Source organism: Cotesia typhae, unplaced genomic scaffold, assembly GCF_013202065.1.
Source record: "Cotesia typhae breed Kobodo isofemale line unplaced genomic scaffold, CoteBio_Ctyphae scaffold_152, whole genome shotgun sequence".
NCBI classification, from domain to species: Eukaryota; Metazoa; Arthropoda; class Insecta; order Hymenoptera; family Braconidae; genus Cotesia; species Cotesia typhae.
The window spans coordinates 8,443,022-8,460,916 of NW_027423776.1; the positions used below are offsets into that span (position 1 = coordinate 8,443,022).

The 17,895-nt window shown below is 29.0% G+C and overlaps 3 protein-coding genes across 5 annotated transcripts; 2 read left to right on the forward strand and 1 right to left on the reverse strand.

Annotated features, from left to right (window-relative positions):
* Positions 1-411: 411 nt before the first annotated feature.
* Positions 412-3,554, reverse strand: Uxs (UDP-xylose synthase). Its single transcript, XM_074256171.1, has 5 exons — positions 3,306-3,554; positions 2,145-2,729; positions 1,473-1,586; positions 833-1,153; positions 412-751 (listed from the first exon to the last, which is right to left on the reverse strand). Exons 1-5 carry the CDS (start codon positions 3,364-3,366, stop codon positions 486-488), a joined length of 1,347 nt encoding a protein of 448 aa, XP_074112272.1. The 5' UTR covers positions 3,367-3,554; the 3' UTR covers positions 412-485.
* A 285-nt stretch (positions 3,555-3,839) lies between these two features.
* On the forward strand, positions 3,840-10,678 carry LOC141536124 (tripeptidyl-peptidase 2-like). 2 transcript variants are annotated; one of them, XM_074256389.1, is made up of 11 exons: positions 3,840-4,358; positions 4,758-4,886; positions 5,006-5,173; positions 5,567-5,727; positions 5,810-5,973; positions 6,291-8,158; positions 8,236-8,486; positions 8,978-9,201; positions 9,343-9,354; positions 9,630-10,078; positions 10,157-10,678. In XM_074256389.1, the coding sequence occupies exons 1-11, from the start codon at positions 4,197-4,199 to the stop codon at positions 10,364-10,366; spliced, it is 3,798 nt and encodes a 1,265-aa protein (XP_074112490.1). In that variant the 5' UTR covers positions 3,840-4,196; the 3' UTR covers positions 10,367-10,678. The 2 variants fall into 2 exon arrangements, with proteins under 2 accessions (XP_074112490.1, XP_074112491.1); XM_074256390.1 differs by lacking the exon at positions 9,343-9,354 and having other exon boundaries at positions 3,842-4,358.
* A 917-nt stretch (positions 10,679-11,595) lies between these two features.
* On the forward strand, positions 11,596-15,195 carry Btbd9 (BTB (POZ) domain containing 9). Of its 2 annotated transcripts, none has more exons than XM_074255774.1 (9): positions 11,596-11,741; positions 11,954-12,309; positions 12,420-12,572; positions 12,930-13,119; positions 13,200-13,455; positions 13,528-13,660; positions 13,733-13,870; positions 13,941-14,200; positions 14,281-15,195. In XM_074255774.1, the coding sequence occupies exons 2-9, from the start codon at positions 11,995-11,997 to the stop codon at positions 14,735-14,737; spliced, it is 1,902 nt and encodes a 633-aa protein (XP_074111875.1). In that variant the 5' UTR covers positions 11,596-11,741; positions 11,954-11,994; the 3' UTR covers positions 14,738-15,195. The 2 variants fall into 2 exon arrangements, with proteins under 2 accessions (XP_074111875.1, XP_074111876.1); XM_074255775.1 differs by having other exon boundaries at positions 11,714-11,843.
* Positions 15,196-17,895: the final 2,700 nt, after the last annotated feature.

The following is a 17,895-nucleotide window of genomic DNA, read 5'->3' on the forward strand; positions in this document are numbered from 1 at the left end:
TATATCAAAAATGCATGTGGGTACTCAAATGAAAGCTCTTGATGAGTGTAACATCGGGATGAGTTTATATCTTTAAAAACGTCAATAGTTAAAAAAGTACAGTGCAATTTAATAAAATTTATTATTTAATAAAGTAAAATTTTATTTATTAATGGTTCATAATTCACGGCAATCACATAGTGACTACAAGGTTGCTAGTACACATGGTAGAAGTTATATATTTCATATAAAATGTCTCACAAAAAATAAAATAATTTTTTTTTTAATTATCTTGTGTTTTTTTTTTTGTTTGTAAATTTATCTTTTTACATCACAGTAAAATATTAATTTATATTTATAAAATTATTGATCAAACACTACTATCGACACATCACTGGGAAAAAAAAAAAAAGTTCTTATTATAGCACCTGATTTTTTTTTTCACTGACTTTTTTATTTTATAGAAATAATATATTATTATAAAAACAGATAAATTAACAAAATATTTATAACTGATCTACTATATTATGATCATTAACGAATGGAATACGCGCCATATCTTTTTGTAAATGTTTAGTTCTTTGTAATTCTTTTACAAAATATGCAATTGTTTTTTTTAAACCTTCTGTTAAAGATACTTTGGGTTCCCAGTTAAGATACTTTTTAGCACGCGATATATCTGGTTTACGCCTCTGCGGATCGTCTTCGACGGCCGCGAGTCGGATTATTTTACTCGTTCCACCAATCAAGTCTTTAATAATCATGGCAAACTCTGTAATAAATAAACTTCAATCGTTAAACAATTACCGTCATTTTAAATAAAATAAATGTTCACTTTAGAAATAAATATTACCTTCAATAGTATGTTCCACGGGGTTTCCAATATTTATCGGCTGAGTATAATTAGATGCCATAAGAGTTACAAGTCCATCAACTAAATCCGAAACATATTGAAATGACCTGGTCTGTTCTCCATTACCATAAATCGTTATTGAGTCATTTTGGAGTGCCTGCAGGATGAAATTTGACACAACTCTCCCGTCATTCATGTGCATTCGCGGTCCGAAAGTATTGAAAATTCTCGCAACGCGTACTTTAATATTTTCTTGTCGCATATAAGCGTAACTCAGAGTTTCAGCTACACGTTTTCCTTCATCATAACACGCTCTTGGGCCTAAAAAAATTTTATTTTATTAGATATACATTTCAATATGTTCGATATTTTTTTTTTTCCAAGACAGTCGCTATTTTGTGAAAAAATTTTTTGAATTTAAAATTTTTTTCTGTATTCTTATAATGTTAATAAATAACTTATAAAAAAAAAGATCGTAAAAATATTAATTACCTTTTTTTTACGGCACTTCTAAATTACTTGAAATTTTATGTTTCTAGACTAGAATACCCCCTTAAGATTTTGATTTATAATCTCATTTGTATAAAGATCAAATTTCGCAATGTAATAAAAGAAAAAGCGTACAACTGAATAAACATACCAATTGGATTGACATGGCCCCAATATGTCTCTGATTGCGGATGTTCCATCGGGTCACCATAAATTTCAGACGTACTTGCAATTAGTACTTTAGCACCAACTCGTTTTGCCAGTCCTAGAAATAATTAATTTGGCTATTCAATTTAAATAAACATTAACAAATTTATAGAAGGCTTTAATTAATTTTTATTAATTATTCAATGACCTGTTTCTCATCTTTTAAAATTTATAGGCCAAAGTCTATAGCCCTCAGTGTGACCGACTAGTTTACTTTTAATATACATTAAATAAGTAAAATTTACAATTCTACGAGACGGATTTGAAATAATTGGGTCACAAATCATCCATCGATAAAAAAGGGCAATAAAATTTTTTTTTGTTATTAAAAGTTTTTAGGACAAGATGACAAACTGTATTTTTAAAAAATCATGAAATTTTTATTATTAAGAGAATAAACAAAATTTTACTTATTTATAGTTCACAAGCCACGGCAGTCACATAGTGACTGCATGGTTGCTAGTTTTCTTCAATTTATCTAATGAAAAGTTATTAAAAAAACATTTAAAAACCTATTGTATAATTAAAAGTAATTAGATTAACAAAATTTATGAGTGAATAATAAAATAAATTGCAAACTAAAAATATTTAAATTAAAAGATAAAATCTAACGTACCAAGCATATTAATAGTCCCAATGGTATTAGTTTTAAGAGTCTTAACAGGATTATGCATGTAATGAGGTGGACTAGCAGGACTAGCAAGATGATAAATCTCATCTACCTCAAGATAAACAGGTCTAACAATATCATGATGAACCAGTTCGAAGTTCTCGTGGCCTACCCAATGCTCGACATTGCGTTTTCTCCCAGTAAAAAAATTATCCACTACAATGACTTCGTGTCCTTCGAGCATCAGACGATCGACCAAATGAGAGCCAACAAAACCAGCACCTCCGGTTACTAATATTCGTCTTCTATTTTTGTAGTTTAAAAATTTAACACTTGGGAATATTTTGGGCACACGATTATCTGTCTTGGATTCCATTTGATGGATCTTTTCTTCTAACTCATGCAAACGGCTCTTAATTTCTTGGACATCATTGTTATTATTTAAGTTATTAACTTCATTTACTTCATTCTCTTCGTAATTACCCATTTGTTTATCATATAATTCATGGTCATTTACACGTAATTGTTTTCTTGGCATAGTGAATGACGATACATTTTCTATGTTGACAAATCCTTCATAAAAACCGAAACCTGTAAGAATAATTATTAAATATTAATTAGAATTAAATTAAAGAAAATTGTTTAACAAATAAAAACAAGTATTGTATTTATAATACTAAAATTAGCCGACAGCAAAAAATTTTTATTTTTATTTTTTTATTAATTGAATTAGCTATAAAAAAATTTTTGATGTAGGCTAACTTAATTTTTATATTATATTTTTTGACAATAAAGTTAACAGACATTAGAAATTTCTTTTAGCAATTAAATTATTATGAAAAAAATTCTATATGTGAAAATAAAAAAAAAATAAGTATTTTAAAAAAAAAAAATTTACAGTTGTCAGTTAACTTCAGTATCATTATGATTTTTTTTCAATAATAAAAATTAATGTAACACATATTTAATAATTTTAAAAAATTCATAACAAATAAATTATGACAAAAAAAAATTGAAATGTAAAAATAAAAGATGCAATTTTTTAAAAATAATTTTTTTTTTTTTAATAAAATTAAAAATTGGCCAGTGACTGTTAACTTTAATGTCATTTTTCAATGTCAAAACAAAAAAAAAAGTAGTAACAATAAATAAAAATTAAATAATTACCTAATAATATACAGAAGACTACAAATCCAATTAGCTTTAATTTACGTTGATTGAAAACCATTATTAAATATATTTATATTTATATATAAATAATTGCCAATTAATTACACTAAACATTATTTTTATGATGACCGATAAAATTTTATAAATCAATTAATAATAAATACATTTATACATATTTGTTTACAATATACTTTTAAATAACTCTTTTCACTAACAACAGTTGTGACAATTACATCTTACATTATTTTTATAACAAACATAACGTGCTACAAAAAAATTCTACTTATAAAAAAATTATCAACTAAATATATGTTTTATGTTATGATTATTTTCGAGTAGAGGGCGACTGTGGTTTGAGTCAGTAATGACACCTAGTTAACAACAGAAGAAATATAAGTATTTTTTTAAAATCCGATCGATAGAACAGTGAAGAAAAAAATATAAATACCCGGAGCTATATGTGTGTAAACGGTGCAAACAGTCACCAGAGAAAGACGACAGAGAAAAAATATGACAGATCATTGCGATCGTGTGTAGATGATTGTTTCTCGTGAAGAATATAAGCGCCTCTAGAGTCTTTAAATAAAACTTAACTTAACTTACGATTCTCTTTTAATTACAATACATACAAGTAAGATATAAAAAGAGTATTTAACGTAATAAAACAGTTATAAAAGTGAGAGTAAGAGAGAGCGCAACATCATCGTGATTGTTGGGCCGATCATCAACATCGTCATTATTTGAAAAGAGTCCTTCAATCCCGTTTTTACTATTTTTTTTTTTTTTTAACTTTTTCTCTGGATATTTTTATGCGGTACATAAACACTGTTGTAAAAGTTTTTTAATCGTGGCAAAGGCATTTTGTTTTATTTTTTAAATTTTGTAAAAATGGGGGACGTCATAGATTGCAATTTTCCTGTATGGGGCCTTTTGCCGAAAAAAGAAACTGGAGTTAATCAATTTCTTATTAAATATCCAGAATACGATGGTCGTGGTACCGTTATTGCTATTTTTGATTCTGGAATTGATCCTGGTGCTCCAGGATTGCAGGTAAACAATTAGTTTTATTTAATTATTATAATTATTTTTAATTATATTTATTTTCAAAATTTTTAGAAATTTTTTATTGAAAAAAATTCAATATAATTAAAAAAAAAATTTCACCTGTAAAAAACTTGAAAAATTATAAATGCAATTTTTTTTACTGGTAATTTAATTGATAAAAAAAAATCAAAAATTTTCAGACGTCTGCTAACTTTTAAAAATTTTTTTAAAAAATTAATTACAATAAAAAAATTCTTCTAAAAATTTTCACTTGTAATTTTTATTAATTTTTACATGTCAAACTTTTTAATTAAATTTTTTTTAAATAATTTAATTGCTATAAAACTCGAAAAAAATTTTTAATATCTATCAACTTCAGTGTTATTAATTTTTAATGGTTTGTAGGTGACAAGTGATGGAAAACCGAAAATTTTAGCACGCTTTGACTGCAGTGGTGACGGAGATGTTGATACAAGTACTGTAGTACAATCAGAGGAAGGCTTTATAACTGGTATTACTGGACGTAAGCTAAAGGTAATTATTTTTTTTTTATTTTTAAATAATTTTGTTACTCTTACTTGACAAGCTAGTACTTATTTTATTTTTATAAATATTATTATTATTATTATTATTATTATTATTTTGATTTATAGATACCATTCAATTGGACTAATCCAACTGGTAATTACCATATTGGTGTTAAAGAGGCCTACCGTCTATATCCTACAAAGTTACGTGAAAAAATATCGGCTGAACGTAAGAAAAAATATTGGGATGATGGTCATAAGTCAGCATTAGCTGAGGCAACGCGAAAACTTCAGGTAATTTATTTATTTTTGAGTAATTAATAAATTTTAGTTGATGCATTTATTAAATAAAATGTAAACTGAAACAATATACTTTGTAATTGAAAATAAGAAAAAAGCTAGACTGTGAAAAAGTAGGATACGAAACCAAGTCATCCAAAGATAGTGTGATATGCCAGTGAGGACATTTAACCACCGGCAATAAAATTAGGCCGAGCGTATTTTTATCATTTCTCCCATCAATACTACTGACTATATTTGTAATTGGCTATTTAATAAAAAAAGCCGTCAGATAGTCGTGATTGTGTAATTGATTTTACTGAAAAAAATATCGTCAAAGCTTATTTTGTTTATATGCATAAAAGTTTATGAAAATTTATAATATTAATTATTGTTTTATTACTGTAGGAGTTTGAGGCGAGTCATCCTAATCCAACGAGTATAGAAGATAAGTTGGTCAAAGAAGAGTTGGAAACAAGAGTTGAAGTGTTACAAAATGGAGAAAAAAAATATAATGATGCAGGTCCAACATATGACTGCGTCGTTTATCACGACGGACAACAGTGGAGGTAAAAATTTTTATTTTTGTCTTACAATAAATATTACCCAATACTAAAGTTACTTATTTATTTATTTATTTATTTTTTACAGAGTGTGTATTGATACATCTGAGGAAGGTAATTTGGAGGCAGGAATTCATCTCGGTGAATACTCACTTACCCATGAGTATGCTCCTTTGACTCAGCAAGATCAATTGAATATTTCTGTGAATATTCACGATGAAGGCAATACTCTTGAAATCGTAGGAATATGCGGTAAGAAAAAAATTGAAATTTAGTCAGCAGATATTTGATAATTTAAAAAATTTTTTTAACAAGTAAATTCTTTACTGAAAAAAAAAATTGACATATAGAAATTAAAAAAAAATTATGAATGCAATTTTCTAAACTAATTTTTCAGAAAAAATTTATTTGTTAAATAAAATTAAAAAATTATCGAGTGACTGCTAATTTTATTATCACAGAAAAAAATTAAAACTAATTTTTTTTTACAAAAAAAATTTCGATATAACAAAAAAAAAAATTAACACATCTTTTTTCCAATAATTTATAATTATTTCGATATTTTTCAGCAAGTCACGGAACGCACGTAGCGTCAATAGCTGCGGCAAATTTTCCTGATAATAAAGAGCTAAATGGAGTAGCACCGGGTGCTCAAATAATATCCTTAACGATCGGCGATAACCGTATAGACCCAATGGAAACTGGAACAGCTATAGTCCGCGCAATGATTTGGATAATGCAAAATAAAATAAAAGTCCATGTGATAAATATGAGCTATGGCGAACAGGTGCACTGGAGTAATTCCGGACGTATATTTGATTTAATGAACGAGGTAGTTGACAAGTACGGAGTAACATGGGTTGCAGCTGCTGGTAATTTCGGACCAGCTTTGTGTACCATTGGAACACCGCCTAATATTAATTCAACAAACATTATCAGCGTGGGAGCTTACGTATCGCCGGATATGATGGTAGCCGAGTACTCGTTGCGTGAAAAGATGCCGGGTATGCCCTACACATGGTCGTCTCGCGGTCCGATGGTTGACGGAGGTACTGGTATCACGTTATGCGCTCCAGGAGGTGCAATAACCAGTGTACCCAACTTTACACTGAGAAAAAGCCAATTGATGAATGGGACCAGCATGGCCAGTCCTCACGTAGCTGGCGCGGTTGCTCTGTTAATCTCAGGTCTCCACGATAAAGACTGTTCTTATTCTCCATACAGTATAAAACGTGCTTTAGAGAACACATCTTTATACATAGACACCCTTGACTCATTTGCTCAAGGCTCTGGGCTTTTGCAAGTTGAACGGGCGTTTGAGAATCTTGTCGCCAACTGCAAAGCAATAGAGCGTGACGTCAGATTTGCAATAAACTGTGGTGTTAACAACTCCAAGGGTATTCACTTAAGATCTGGCGTAATCGACCGTCCGAAAGATTGTGCAATAACTGTTGACCCTATATTCCTAGACACTGAAAATGTCGACGCAACCCGTAAAATAAACTTCAATTTACGATTATCGCTAGTATGCGACGCTACTTGGGTACAATTTCCTTCTCACTTCGAACTAATGCACATGTCACGTGCCTTTACCGTTCGTATTGACGGTGTTAAACTACCAGAAGGTGTTCATGCGACAAATATACGTGCCTATGACGTTGAGAATGTCGAAAAAGGTCCAGTATTCTCAATACCTATTACTGCCGTTCAGCCATTGACAATACAAAAATCAATGAATTTACCAGATCTTCACTACTCACGTGTCCTTTTCAAAGCAAATACCATTGTAAGGCACTTTATTTTAGTGCCTGAAGATGCGACCTGGGCTGTGCTAAAAATCAAAAGCACAGACAAAGAAAAGACTGGTAGGTTTGCTGTTCAGACAGTACAATTGAAACCACGCTTAGCTTGTCGCACGCTTCTTACTAATAAAATGATAAATGTCACATCACAATCTGAATCCGTCCAGGGATTTGCCGTTCAGGCTGGTCTTGTAGTTGAAGTTGTTATTGCTAAATATTGGGCCAATCTTGGTGAAATACACGTTGATTATTCTATTGAATTTCACGGTATTCATATAGTAGATAGCAATCTCACAATGCAATCTGGTGATGGCATCCATCGTATGGAATTACGCAGTAGCTTGAGAAATGAGGATATCGTACCGAGTGTTACATTAAAATCAATTGTTCAGGTATTGAGACCAACTGATTATAAAATATCACCGCTTGGTGCACGTGACGTTATACCACCCGCTCGTCAAATTTATGAATTGCAATTGACGTACACATTCCACATTGCCAAAGCTACTGAGGTAACACCAAATGCCGCTTATCTCAGTGACTTACTCTATGAAAGCGAGTATGAAAGTCAATTGTGGATGCTTTATGACTGTAATAAACATCTCATTTTTTCTGGTGACGCTTTTCCTTGGAAGGTAATTTTTTAAAACATTTCTCCAGCTAAAAAATTTCCTCGCAGTAATAATAAATAAATATATTTTTTTTTTTCTAGTACACTGTTAAAAAATTAGAAAAAGGCGACTATACATTAAAAATGCATGTACGTCACGAAAAGAAAGATTTATTAGAACGATTGACAGAAATGGCAATACTTTTAAATCAAAAATTAAGCTCGCCTGTTAGTTTAGATGTTTATGCCAATCATTCGCAAGCTATTGTCGGTGGCAAAAAAATGGTGGCTGCTACTGTACCACCAGGACATATTCTTCCAGTTTATATCGCTCCAATGAACAATGAAAGCAAGTAAGTACTTTTTTTTTTTTTATATTTTTATATATGTTATAAAATAGCGGAACAGTTTCGTGATTTATTAAATTATTATTTACGGTAATTTCATAAGTTTAAATCAAAATACAAAAATGAACCCATTTCATTTATGTCTCTTTTTTTTTTTTCTTGATATCGTTTCTCTGACAAAGCAGCAATGAAGACAAGTGAGTCAATAGAAGTATTTGAATTTGAAAATTTGAAATCTACTGGATTAACTCTTTTCCAGTTTTTTATTTGAAATATAAAAAAAAATGTATAAAACTATTTTTGATTTAATGCTTCAAATTTATCAACTAGCTTAAAACACTACTAAAAGTTATCATCTTTGATGCTTCTGCGGATTGTAATTATTTAGATTATTTTATACGGCGCATGGCTTACATTAATGACCAACTGCACCAGCGATTTGTTTATTCTATTAGAACTATCAACTTTTAATAATTAAAAAAATTTTTTTTTTAAAGAATATCAAAAGCTGCTACCTTGGGAACTTACCTACAAGGAGCAGTAACCTTCTGTAAAGACGATGCACGTAAAAAAGTTGACTGTTATACATTCAAGTACGTACTCTCAGAGCCAGCTAAAAAAAGTCCGACTGTAGTTAAGCCAGATGATGAAAAGGTCAGCAAATGGGAAGAATATCAAGATACTTTGCGAGATATTAAGTGTACATGGCTCGCTAAATTAGGTAAGTTTAATAATATAAACTTATACATTTAAAATTTTTTTAAATTAATATCAGAATAATCTACATAAGATTATTATTTAAAGAATATAAATATCACGACTTAAAATAACTGTTTTTTAATTTTTTTATTTTGTTATTTAGCGCCGTCAATAAGTAAGTCTAAGTGTCAAAAAAATGTCTCTTCCATCAATGTTTAATCCATTGTCTGTTTTATTTTTACCTTAATCTAATTTTTCATTCTATTAATTCAAGGATTTACCAGTTGATTTTAATTATAAGCCTCTGCAGGCTTTATTTGTATTTATTTTTAATTATCTCAACTCTTATTCCCCATAGTTTTAATTATTGTTATGAGTTATGGATATAAATGACCAATAATTTATTAACCATCAACAATTAATAATATTTATTTTGTCTAACTAAAACAGAGGCAACTGAACATGCAACAGCTTTGTACAATGAATTAAGAACATCATACCCTGAGCATTTACCAGTACACACTGCCATGTTGACATCGTTAGACTCGCCAGAAGCGCGACGTCTTCTTCCTCACGATGATCTCTCAGAAAGTGCCATTAATTTTGCTGATCAAATGATTGACGTCGCAGACAAAGTAATCACAGCTATTGAGCAAGAAAAATTACTTGCCTTTTATGGTATGAAACACGATCAACGACCAGATGCTATGAAGATAAAATCAACCATGGACAAACAAAAGAATCTTTTAATTGAAGCATTTGTTAAGAAGGGTTGTGCTTATGCACGATTATATATTCATGCGAGAAAACGCGGTGAAACTGAAGCTGCAATGCATCTGGCTACAGTAACGCAAATTTGGAACGATGTACAAAAGTATGCTGAGCCAACGGATAGCAAAGTAAATAATTATTATTTTCTTATTTAATTTTTTCTATAACTTGATTTATTTATTCATCTTTAAATTAATCTTTTACAGGTTTTAATTTTATCATTGTGGCATGCACACATTAATAAACATTATGGGCGTTATCTAAAGCTGTTGACTCGTTACTATGAAGAAAAACCAGTAAGAGATATCGATGAGAAGTTTATTGAAATCACAAGGACTGTTGGTTGGGATCACTGGGCACGTTATTTAACAACGAGCTTACCTACACGGTATCCAAAAGCATACAGACCGTTTTAATTATACATATAAATAAAATGAAAGTGCTTATTTTTATTATACGAATAATTTAAACTTATTTTTTTTCGGTGCAAGTGCAGTGATATTAGTAAACTCCGTTATTCACACTGATATATTTTATTAAAAAATAATATCGACTACGTGCTAATTAAAATAAGCTCAAATTAACTCGAATTTTATATAAGAATTTTTGCAATTATTAAGATTTTTTTTTCTTCGCATAATATAAATATGGCAATCACTTTTTACTACATTTTAAAAAACGAATCATGAATTTTGATGAAAACTTAATATTTACCGTCTAATGACGGCATTATATATATATATATATATATATATATATATATATATATATATATATATATATATATATATATATATATATATATATATATATATTATGTACTGATAATACTTAAAAATACTTAAGACGGTTTATTCTGGAAGTATATGCGACTTTAACTTTTTCCATACTTAATTTACATATTTAAAAGTGTCTTGTATTTTAAATTGCTCATGTATAGTTTATGTGAACATGGACCGTGAGTTAAGTATAAATGCAACTTAAAACCATGTAATGCAACGTATTGACAACGCGTGATTAAATTTAAATTTCATGTCATAAATAAATAAATGAATTATTGTATGATTGTCTTACCAGTTAAGTGAAGATAAATAAAATATAAAAATTGAAATATATTTCTTTGTTTAATTATTTAAAAAATATTTTTATTAGAAGAACATTTTTGTATATCGACGGTCTAATTAGCAATTGGTCCAACTCCTTACAAAGTCATTTTAGTAAATCATTTAATTGTTCAAATCGCTACAAATTTATTTCTAAATAATACTGAAGTTAGTCATCAGCTGTTAATTTAAAAAATTTTTTTAATAAATTAATTACAATAAAAAAAAAGCTTCTGAAAATTTTCACTTGTGATTTTTATTAGTTTTCACATGTAAAATTTTTTAATTACATTTTTTTATAACAATTTAATTTCCATAAAATTCTAAAAAAATTTTTAATCATTATTTCTAATGATTATTACATACCAATCAAACTGTTTTTGTATTTAAAAATTATCACACGTCTCTCAATTTCAATATCATGCTGCTCAACTTGTAAATTCTCGCACCAATACCCAAGTTGATAGAAGCTCCACAGTTTCGCAATTCTTCTCTTGGCCGATAAAATGAAACTCTAAAAAAACAATTGTCATCAACTATCAGCAGATGTCAGCTCATGACGATTTTAATTCCGTAGTTTATATCACCTTATCATGTTGGTCATTTAATCGTTCGGAAGATAGTATATTTTTATTATTTAACCAACATTTATACCAGTGAATGATTATTTACAACAACATCATTGTCCGTAAGTATTTTTAAAATTCCGTCGATCAATAAATCATATTCAAAATTTTCTGATTCTTCAACTTGAACATCAATAAATTTTTTCGCACGCTATCGCTAACCCGTAAGTTGTCAGCGAAAATTTATTACGCAAACAAATCCACATGTCAAGCTAAACATGCCTCATACGCTCGATCATTCATTAAATCTGTTATTATTATTACTCCATTACAGAATCGTCATCATCTAAAATACAATAGTTGTTTATCTGGCAAATGAGCTCACATCATCATTTGAATCCTCCTTCAGGGGAGGTTGTACACACCAATCAGCTGTCTGAAAACATTGGATGTCTTTACCTGTCTGATGACTACTGTGACATTACTCTGATTGTCGGTGGGCAAAGATTCAACGGCCACAGGCTTATTCTGGCTGCCCGCAGTCAATATTTCCGTGCTCTTCTGTACGGCGGACTTCGTGAATCCGAGCAAAGCGAAATTGAGTTGAAAGAAACGACTCTTCCAGCTTTCAAGGAGCTTCTCAAGTATATTTATACCGGTCACTTGTCTCTCGTCAACCAACGCGAGGAGGTATTTATTTTTTCTCTCTACAGTTCTATATATCTTGTAGGAATATAAATAAGTCCTTTTTTATTGATTATTACTTGTTAATTATTTATAATTGATTTGCTTTTCTTCAGACTATCCTGGATATTTTGAGCCTTGCTCACCAGTATGGATTCGTGGATTTAGAAATGGCAATATCGGACTATCTTAAAGAAATTTTGGACATTAAAAATGTTTGTCTTATTTTTGATGCTACCCGTTTATATCAGCTCAGTAGATTAACTAAGGTAAGGATTTTATTATCAGTCGTATTTAATACTCATTAATTATTGCATGTCTTAAGTGCGAACGTTGGTATGCTCTAATCTCGCCTAAAAATAAAAAAATGGGTTCCGTCGGAGTTTTATTTAAATAAATAATAATTTAGTGGTTAAAGTCGGTCGATTTTTATACCACAATAAAAAAAAAACATCAATGGTCATTTTTTTAAATAATAAACAGCTGGTTTAACCCACAATATAGATAAAAAATATTTTAATTAAAAATTATTTAAATATAAAAATATTTAAAGATAAAAATTATTTTATATTAAAAAAAAATTTTTTTTTAAATCATAATAATAATACTATAAACAATTTTTACAGATTTGTTACGAATACATGGATACCCATGCAATAGATATCATAAAACATTCAAGCTTTCTTCAATTAAGTGCTGGTGCATTAAATGATTTGATATCACGAGATTCATTTTACGCGCCTGAAATTGATATATTTCTTGCCGTACAATCATGGGTTAAAGCTAACCCTGAGGTGGACGTCAACGAGGTCTTCGGTAATTAAAAAAAATTTTTTTTTAACTTGTAAATTGTTTTTATTTTTTATAAAAAATTTAATTAAAAAAATTATTTTCAGGCCAAGTGAGATTGTCCTTAATATCAATCACAGATTTATTGAATATAGTGCGTCCTACGGGTCTCGTTTCATCTGAGGCGATTCTAGACGCCATAGCCGCTCGTATCCACACTCGCGATTCAGAGCTCAGCTATCGCGGACGATTGATTGTTGATGAAAATGTTGCTTGTCCCGATTACGAAGCTGAAGTTTTGCAGGGAGAGATGCGAGGGTTTCTTCTCGACGGTGATACCCTCAGTTACGACATGGAGCAAGGGTATTTATTCATTCTGACATTTTTTTTATTTTATATGTAGGTAAAAATTCAAACAATTAATTGATCTCATAGGTACTCGAGACATGTTATCAGTGACTTGAAAGACCATGGTATTGTTGTTAAATTAGGAACGCCAAGTATTATAAACCATATTAAAATGCTTTTGTGGGATCGTGATTCACGCTCATACTCTTACTACATTGAAGTAATTAATATTTTAATAATTTATATTTTTATTTAACAGTATTGAAAATTTTTATTACTTTTTTTTGCATAGGTTTCCAATGATCAAAAAGATTGGGTGAAGATAATCGATTACTCAGACTATTTTTGTCGCAGCTGGCAATATCTTTATTTTGAACCGCGAGTTGTATATTACATACGAATTGTTGGGACTAACAATACTGTTAATAAGGTAATTTATAATTACATCAATAATTTATAATTGAATTTTTTTATGAATGTAAAAAAAATTGTATTTTTAGGTGTTTCATGTAGTAAGCTTTGAAGCTTATTTTACAAACCATTCGGAAAATTTATCATCAGGCTTCATTATTCCTTCAATGAATGTCGCAACAATGGAAAGAAGCGCTTGCGTTATTGAAGGAGTAAGTCGTTCGCGAAACGCGCTATTGAATGGTCAAACTTCAAACTACGATTGGGACATCGGGTACACTTGTCATCAAATAGGATCTGGAGTGATTTTGGTCCAACTAGGACAACCTTACATCATCGATTCAATGCGGTATTAAATTGAGATTTTTTTATTCATTCAAGAAAGGAATGAATTTATTGAAGAATTGATTTATTTTTTAAATTATCTAGATTATTGCTGTGGGACTGCGATGATCGGTCATACTCGTACTACATCGAAGTGTCAGGGAATGCAAGAAACTGGGAGCGAGTTATTGATAAGAGCGAAGACAGTTGCCGCTCGTGGCAGACATTACGATTTAGTCCATCGCGTAGCGTTGTTTTTATTCGGATAGTCGGGACACATAACACTGCTAATGAAGTATTCCACTGCGTACACTTCGAGTGTCCAGCAAAACGCAGTGAAAATGGCGAACCCGATAATCCTAAATCCCCTTATCGCAAAGGAAAGCGACAATCAACGAGCCAGTCTACAAACACAACCGCATCAATGGCATCGTCAGTTGCTTCTGAACTGATTTCTCCAGAAGGCGGTTTCATGTCTCTAGACGACCCGTTCAGTAATGCCGCTGCTGGAGGCGGAGGAGCTGGTGCAATCGGAGCTGCTAGCTTAGATTTGTTACAGTAAATTTAATAGTTGTGATGATAATATCGTACTATGGCTGTTTGCATAATATTTTTTTATAGATATTTTATTATTCAATCATTTAATTGTATATATAAATAGTATTTATTGGAGGGATGAAAAAAATTAATTTTTTGAACAATTTTAGACTAATAATCATAGAGTTATATTTTTGATCGATCAGTATTTTTTAATAGTAAGTAATAAGAATAAGATTTAACGTTTTTGTTTCTTGATATTAATACTTTTATTGTCAATTGACTTTATTATAATTATTGATATTATTTTTATGTACTTGTGGTTATTGAAAGCTATTTAAATGTTTTCAACACAAATTTTACGAATTTCTTATTACTTCTAGTCTTTTTACAAATTGAAACATAAATTTTAATAATTAATATTATTCAAATCTTTAAATTATTTTTAATTTTAGAACTGTTTTATGTAACTATAGTGTATCATGTTGAGAATTCAATCAATAAAATTTATTCAACACAAATTTTTGATTTTATTCTCTTTAATTTAACAGTTTTCTTAAAAAAAAATAAACTGTTGATTAGAAGAAATTTTTTTTAGATTTAATAGAAATTAAATTATTATAAAAAATTTTAATTAAAAAGTTTCACATGTGAAAATTAATAATAATTTTTAGAAGCATTTTTCTATTGTAATTTATATGTTAAAAAAATTTTTCCAATATTTTCGGTTCATCTTGAAGTTGCCGCCTATCGAAAAGTAAAAAATAATCGATATTTCTCATTCGAATATTGACCATCAGAGGTCGCATTTGTTCATCTTCATCATTGTCGTTAGAGAGCTTAGAATGCCGGTCGTACTCAGATTTAATTTAATCAATTTAATCAGATATTTGCGCTTTTAATTACTTTATTGATCATAATTCAGCATTATAACTATCAAAAATCGTTTTGAAATAATAATTATCATTAACTTCATTAAATTAATATATAAAAATAGTAAATTTTCAAAAACTATGTCGACATTCAATTGTTATTCGGTAATCATTATCAGGTTATTAAATTATTTATTTTTAAACATTTATTAAATAAACTTATATTTTAATTGAATTTTTTTGTTTCAGATATATGTTCAGTAAAAAAAAAAATATTCCGGTGACATTCAGCTGTTAATTCCTCGAAACCCGACAACCAATCAGCGAGCTGGATAAAATTCAAACATTTTTAACGGTAATTTCATGCGCAGCTTTCACGCGCATCTTAACCGATGCAAACCGGCGCGAACTAGCTGCTATGCTATAGTATGATCATCGAGTCACTTGTCCGTTGCTGCTGGCTTTTGTTTAGTTAATATTAAATTTATCGCGTATTTTAATACTTATTTTATTATAATTACAGCGTATTAACGGTAGACTTCATCTGAAAATGAAAATTTTCTTTTATTTCAATAAGTAAGTATATAAAACTCTTAAATTAAGTCTGGGTAGCCTGACATTCTTGGAAATTCGTAAGTTTTCGTTCGGAATCGTCATTTGACAATTTAATTCGGTTTTTATTTTTTTTTTTTTTTTAACGAATATTGAAATAGAAGTGATAAATTATGAGAAATAATTATTGATATTGAAAAAAAAATGAAATGTTGCTACTGAGTCTGTACTGCCAGATTCGTGTCATGAAACTTGGAAAGTTGATAGGTGGCAGCACTGTCGGAAGCGCGCGTTTTTTTAAATAATTTAAATTCAATTAGTTACAAGTTCTTTACATTTTTTTTTGAGCGGGATTTTTTAAATTCTAAATAAGTAGAGCTTAAATATATTTAAAATAAATTAATAAATATGTGTTCTTGCGTATGACTTATATTTAATAGTGGTTTCAAAAATAAAAATGTTTTTTTTTTTTTTTTTTTTTTTTTTTTTATTTAATCAGTGATTGATAAATGTTACATTAGTTAATATTTTAAAGTGAATGTGGTGAAGTTTAACTGTGTTTTATCAGTGTTAAGTGTTAAATTTTTTATAATTTAAAAATAATTTGCGTCGTTTTTAAATTTTTTTTTTTTTTTTCTAAATTCAATCAGTAGTTGTTAAATGTTACATTAGTGAATATTTTAAAGTGAATGTGATAAATTTCAACTGTGTTTTATCAGTGTTAAGTGTTAAATTTTTTATAATTTAAAAATAATTTGTGTCGTTGAGTGAAAATTTTTTTTTGTGTGGAAAAGTTTACGTGAGTAATATTTAAAGTTTAAAGTGAGTTTGTGAATTAAAAAGTTACTTTAAATGTAGTTTTTTTTTTTTTTTTTAAGTATAAAAGTAGTGTAAAGTAGGTAAAGTGTTTAGTGAAGTGTCTAATAATTATTGATGGGGTTGGCAGTTGGTGTATCTTTCAACAAAGCAGCTAAAAGGTTTGTATTACTATTTTCATTTTTTATTACTCTGAATTATGACTAATAAATCATTTTTTAATTTTCTAGGTAGGTTCAATCTCCTTATTGACAGAATTGTGGCATCAATGGTGAGTAACAAGGAATAAAATTAACTTTGAGATAAAAAGTATATTTTTATATATATTTTATTCGTTATGTATTTACAATTTGACAACAAAATCGTGAAACGTAACATGCAGCCTCGCTCTCAGTCATAGATCATAATTAACGACCTTTTCGGAGAGTGCAAATTTAGCTAAAATCGTATATCCAATTATAGTAGTTATAAATATTCACATATAAAATAATAAAAATAATAATTATTATTTTAAAACAAATAATCAATGTCAAAAGGCGGATTTTTAATAATTCAGAAGTTTTTTAATTTCTATAAAAAAGATCTAAGCTCCAAGCACTCTTATCATCTCATACGCATATTAATTAAACATCCTCAAATATCTCTAGCATATTTTTCTTATTATTTTTTAATTTTTTCATTCCGATTGTCCTGATATCAACTCACACATTCACACATAAACGTTAAAAATAAATCAAGAACATTTAATTTGTTGTTAATCCATTGTTATTTCACTAACTATTTTATTTCTTGGACTAAGTGACGATAAAAATGATACACACCCATCAACATTTATATTTTTATGTACAACTATTATTAACTATATTAATTATCATAACTTACAGCTATTAATTAGTATTAGTATTATCTTAATGAGTAAAATTGCCCGTTGGCATCAGCAACA

Excerpts from the sequence above, each read along its gene's own strand:
- Btbd9 (XM_074255774.1), top strand. The coding sequence starts at position 11,995 with ATGAGCTCACATCATCATTTGAATCCTCCTTCAGGGGAGGTTGTACAC. Across the intron at positions 13,120-13,199 it reads GGACGTCAACGAGGTCTTCG|GCCAAGTGAGATTGTCCTTA; the intron begins GTAATTAAAAAA and ends AATTATTTTCAG. Across the intron at positions 13,871-13,940 it reads CTAACAATACTGTTAATAAG|GTGTTTCATGTAGTAAGCTT; the intron begins GTAATTTATAAT and ends TTGTATTTTTAG.
- Uxs (XM_074256171.1), bottom strand. The coding sequence starts at position 3,366 with ATGGTTTTCAATCAACGTAAATTAAAGCTAATTGGATTTGTAGTCTTC. Across the intron at positions 1,154-1,472 it reads GGGCCATGTCAATCCAATTG|GCCCAAGAGCGTGTTATGAT; the intron begins GTATGTTTATTC and ends AAATTTTTTTAG. Across the intron at positions 752-832 it reads CGTGGAACATACTATTGAAG|AGTTTGCCATGATTATTAAA; the intron begins GTAATATTTATT and ends TATTTATTACAG.
- LOC141536124 (XM_074256389.1), top strand. The coding sequence starts at position 4,197 with ATGGGGGACGTCATAGATTGCAATTTTCCTGTATGGGGCCTTTTGCCG. Across the intron at positions 4,359-4,757 it reads CTGGTGCTCCAGGATTGCAG|GTGACAAGTGATGGAAAACC; the intron begins GTAAACAATTAG and ends AATGGTTTGTAG. Across the intron at positions 4,887-5,005 it reads TTACTGGACGTAAGCTAAAG|ATACCATTCAATTGGACTAA; the intron begins GTAATTATTTTT and ends TTTGATTTATAG.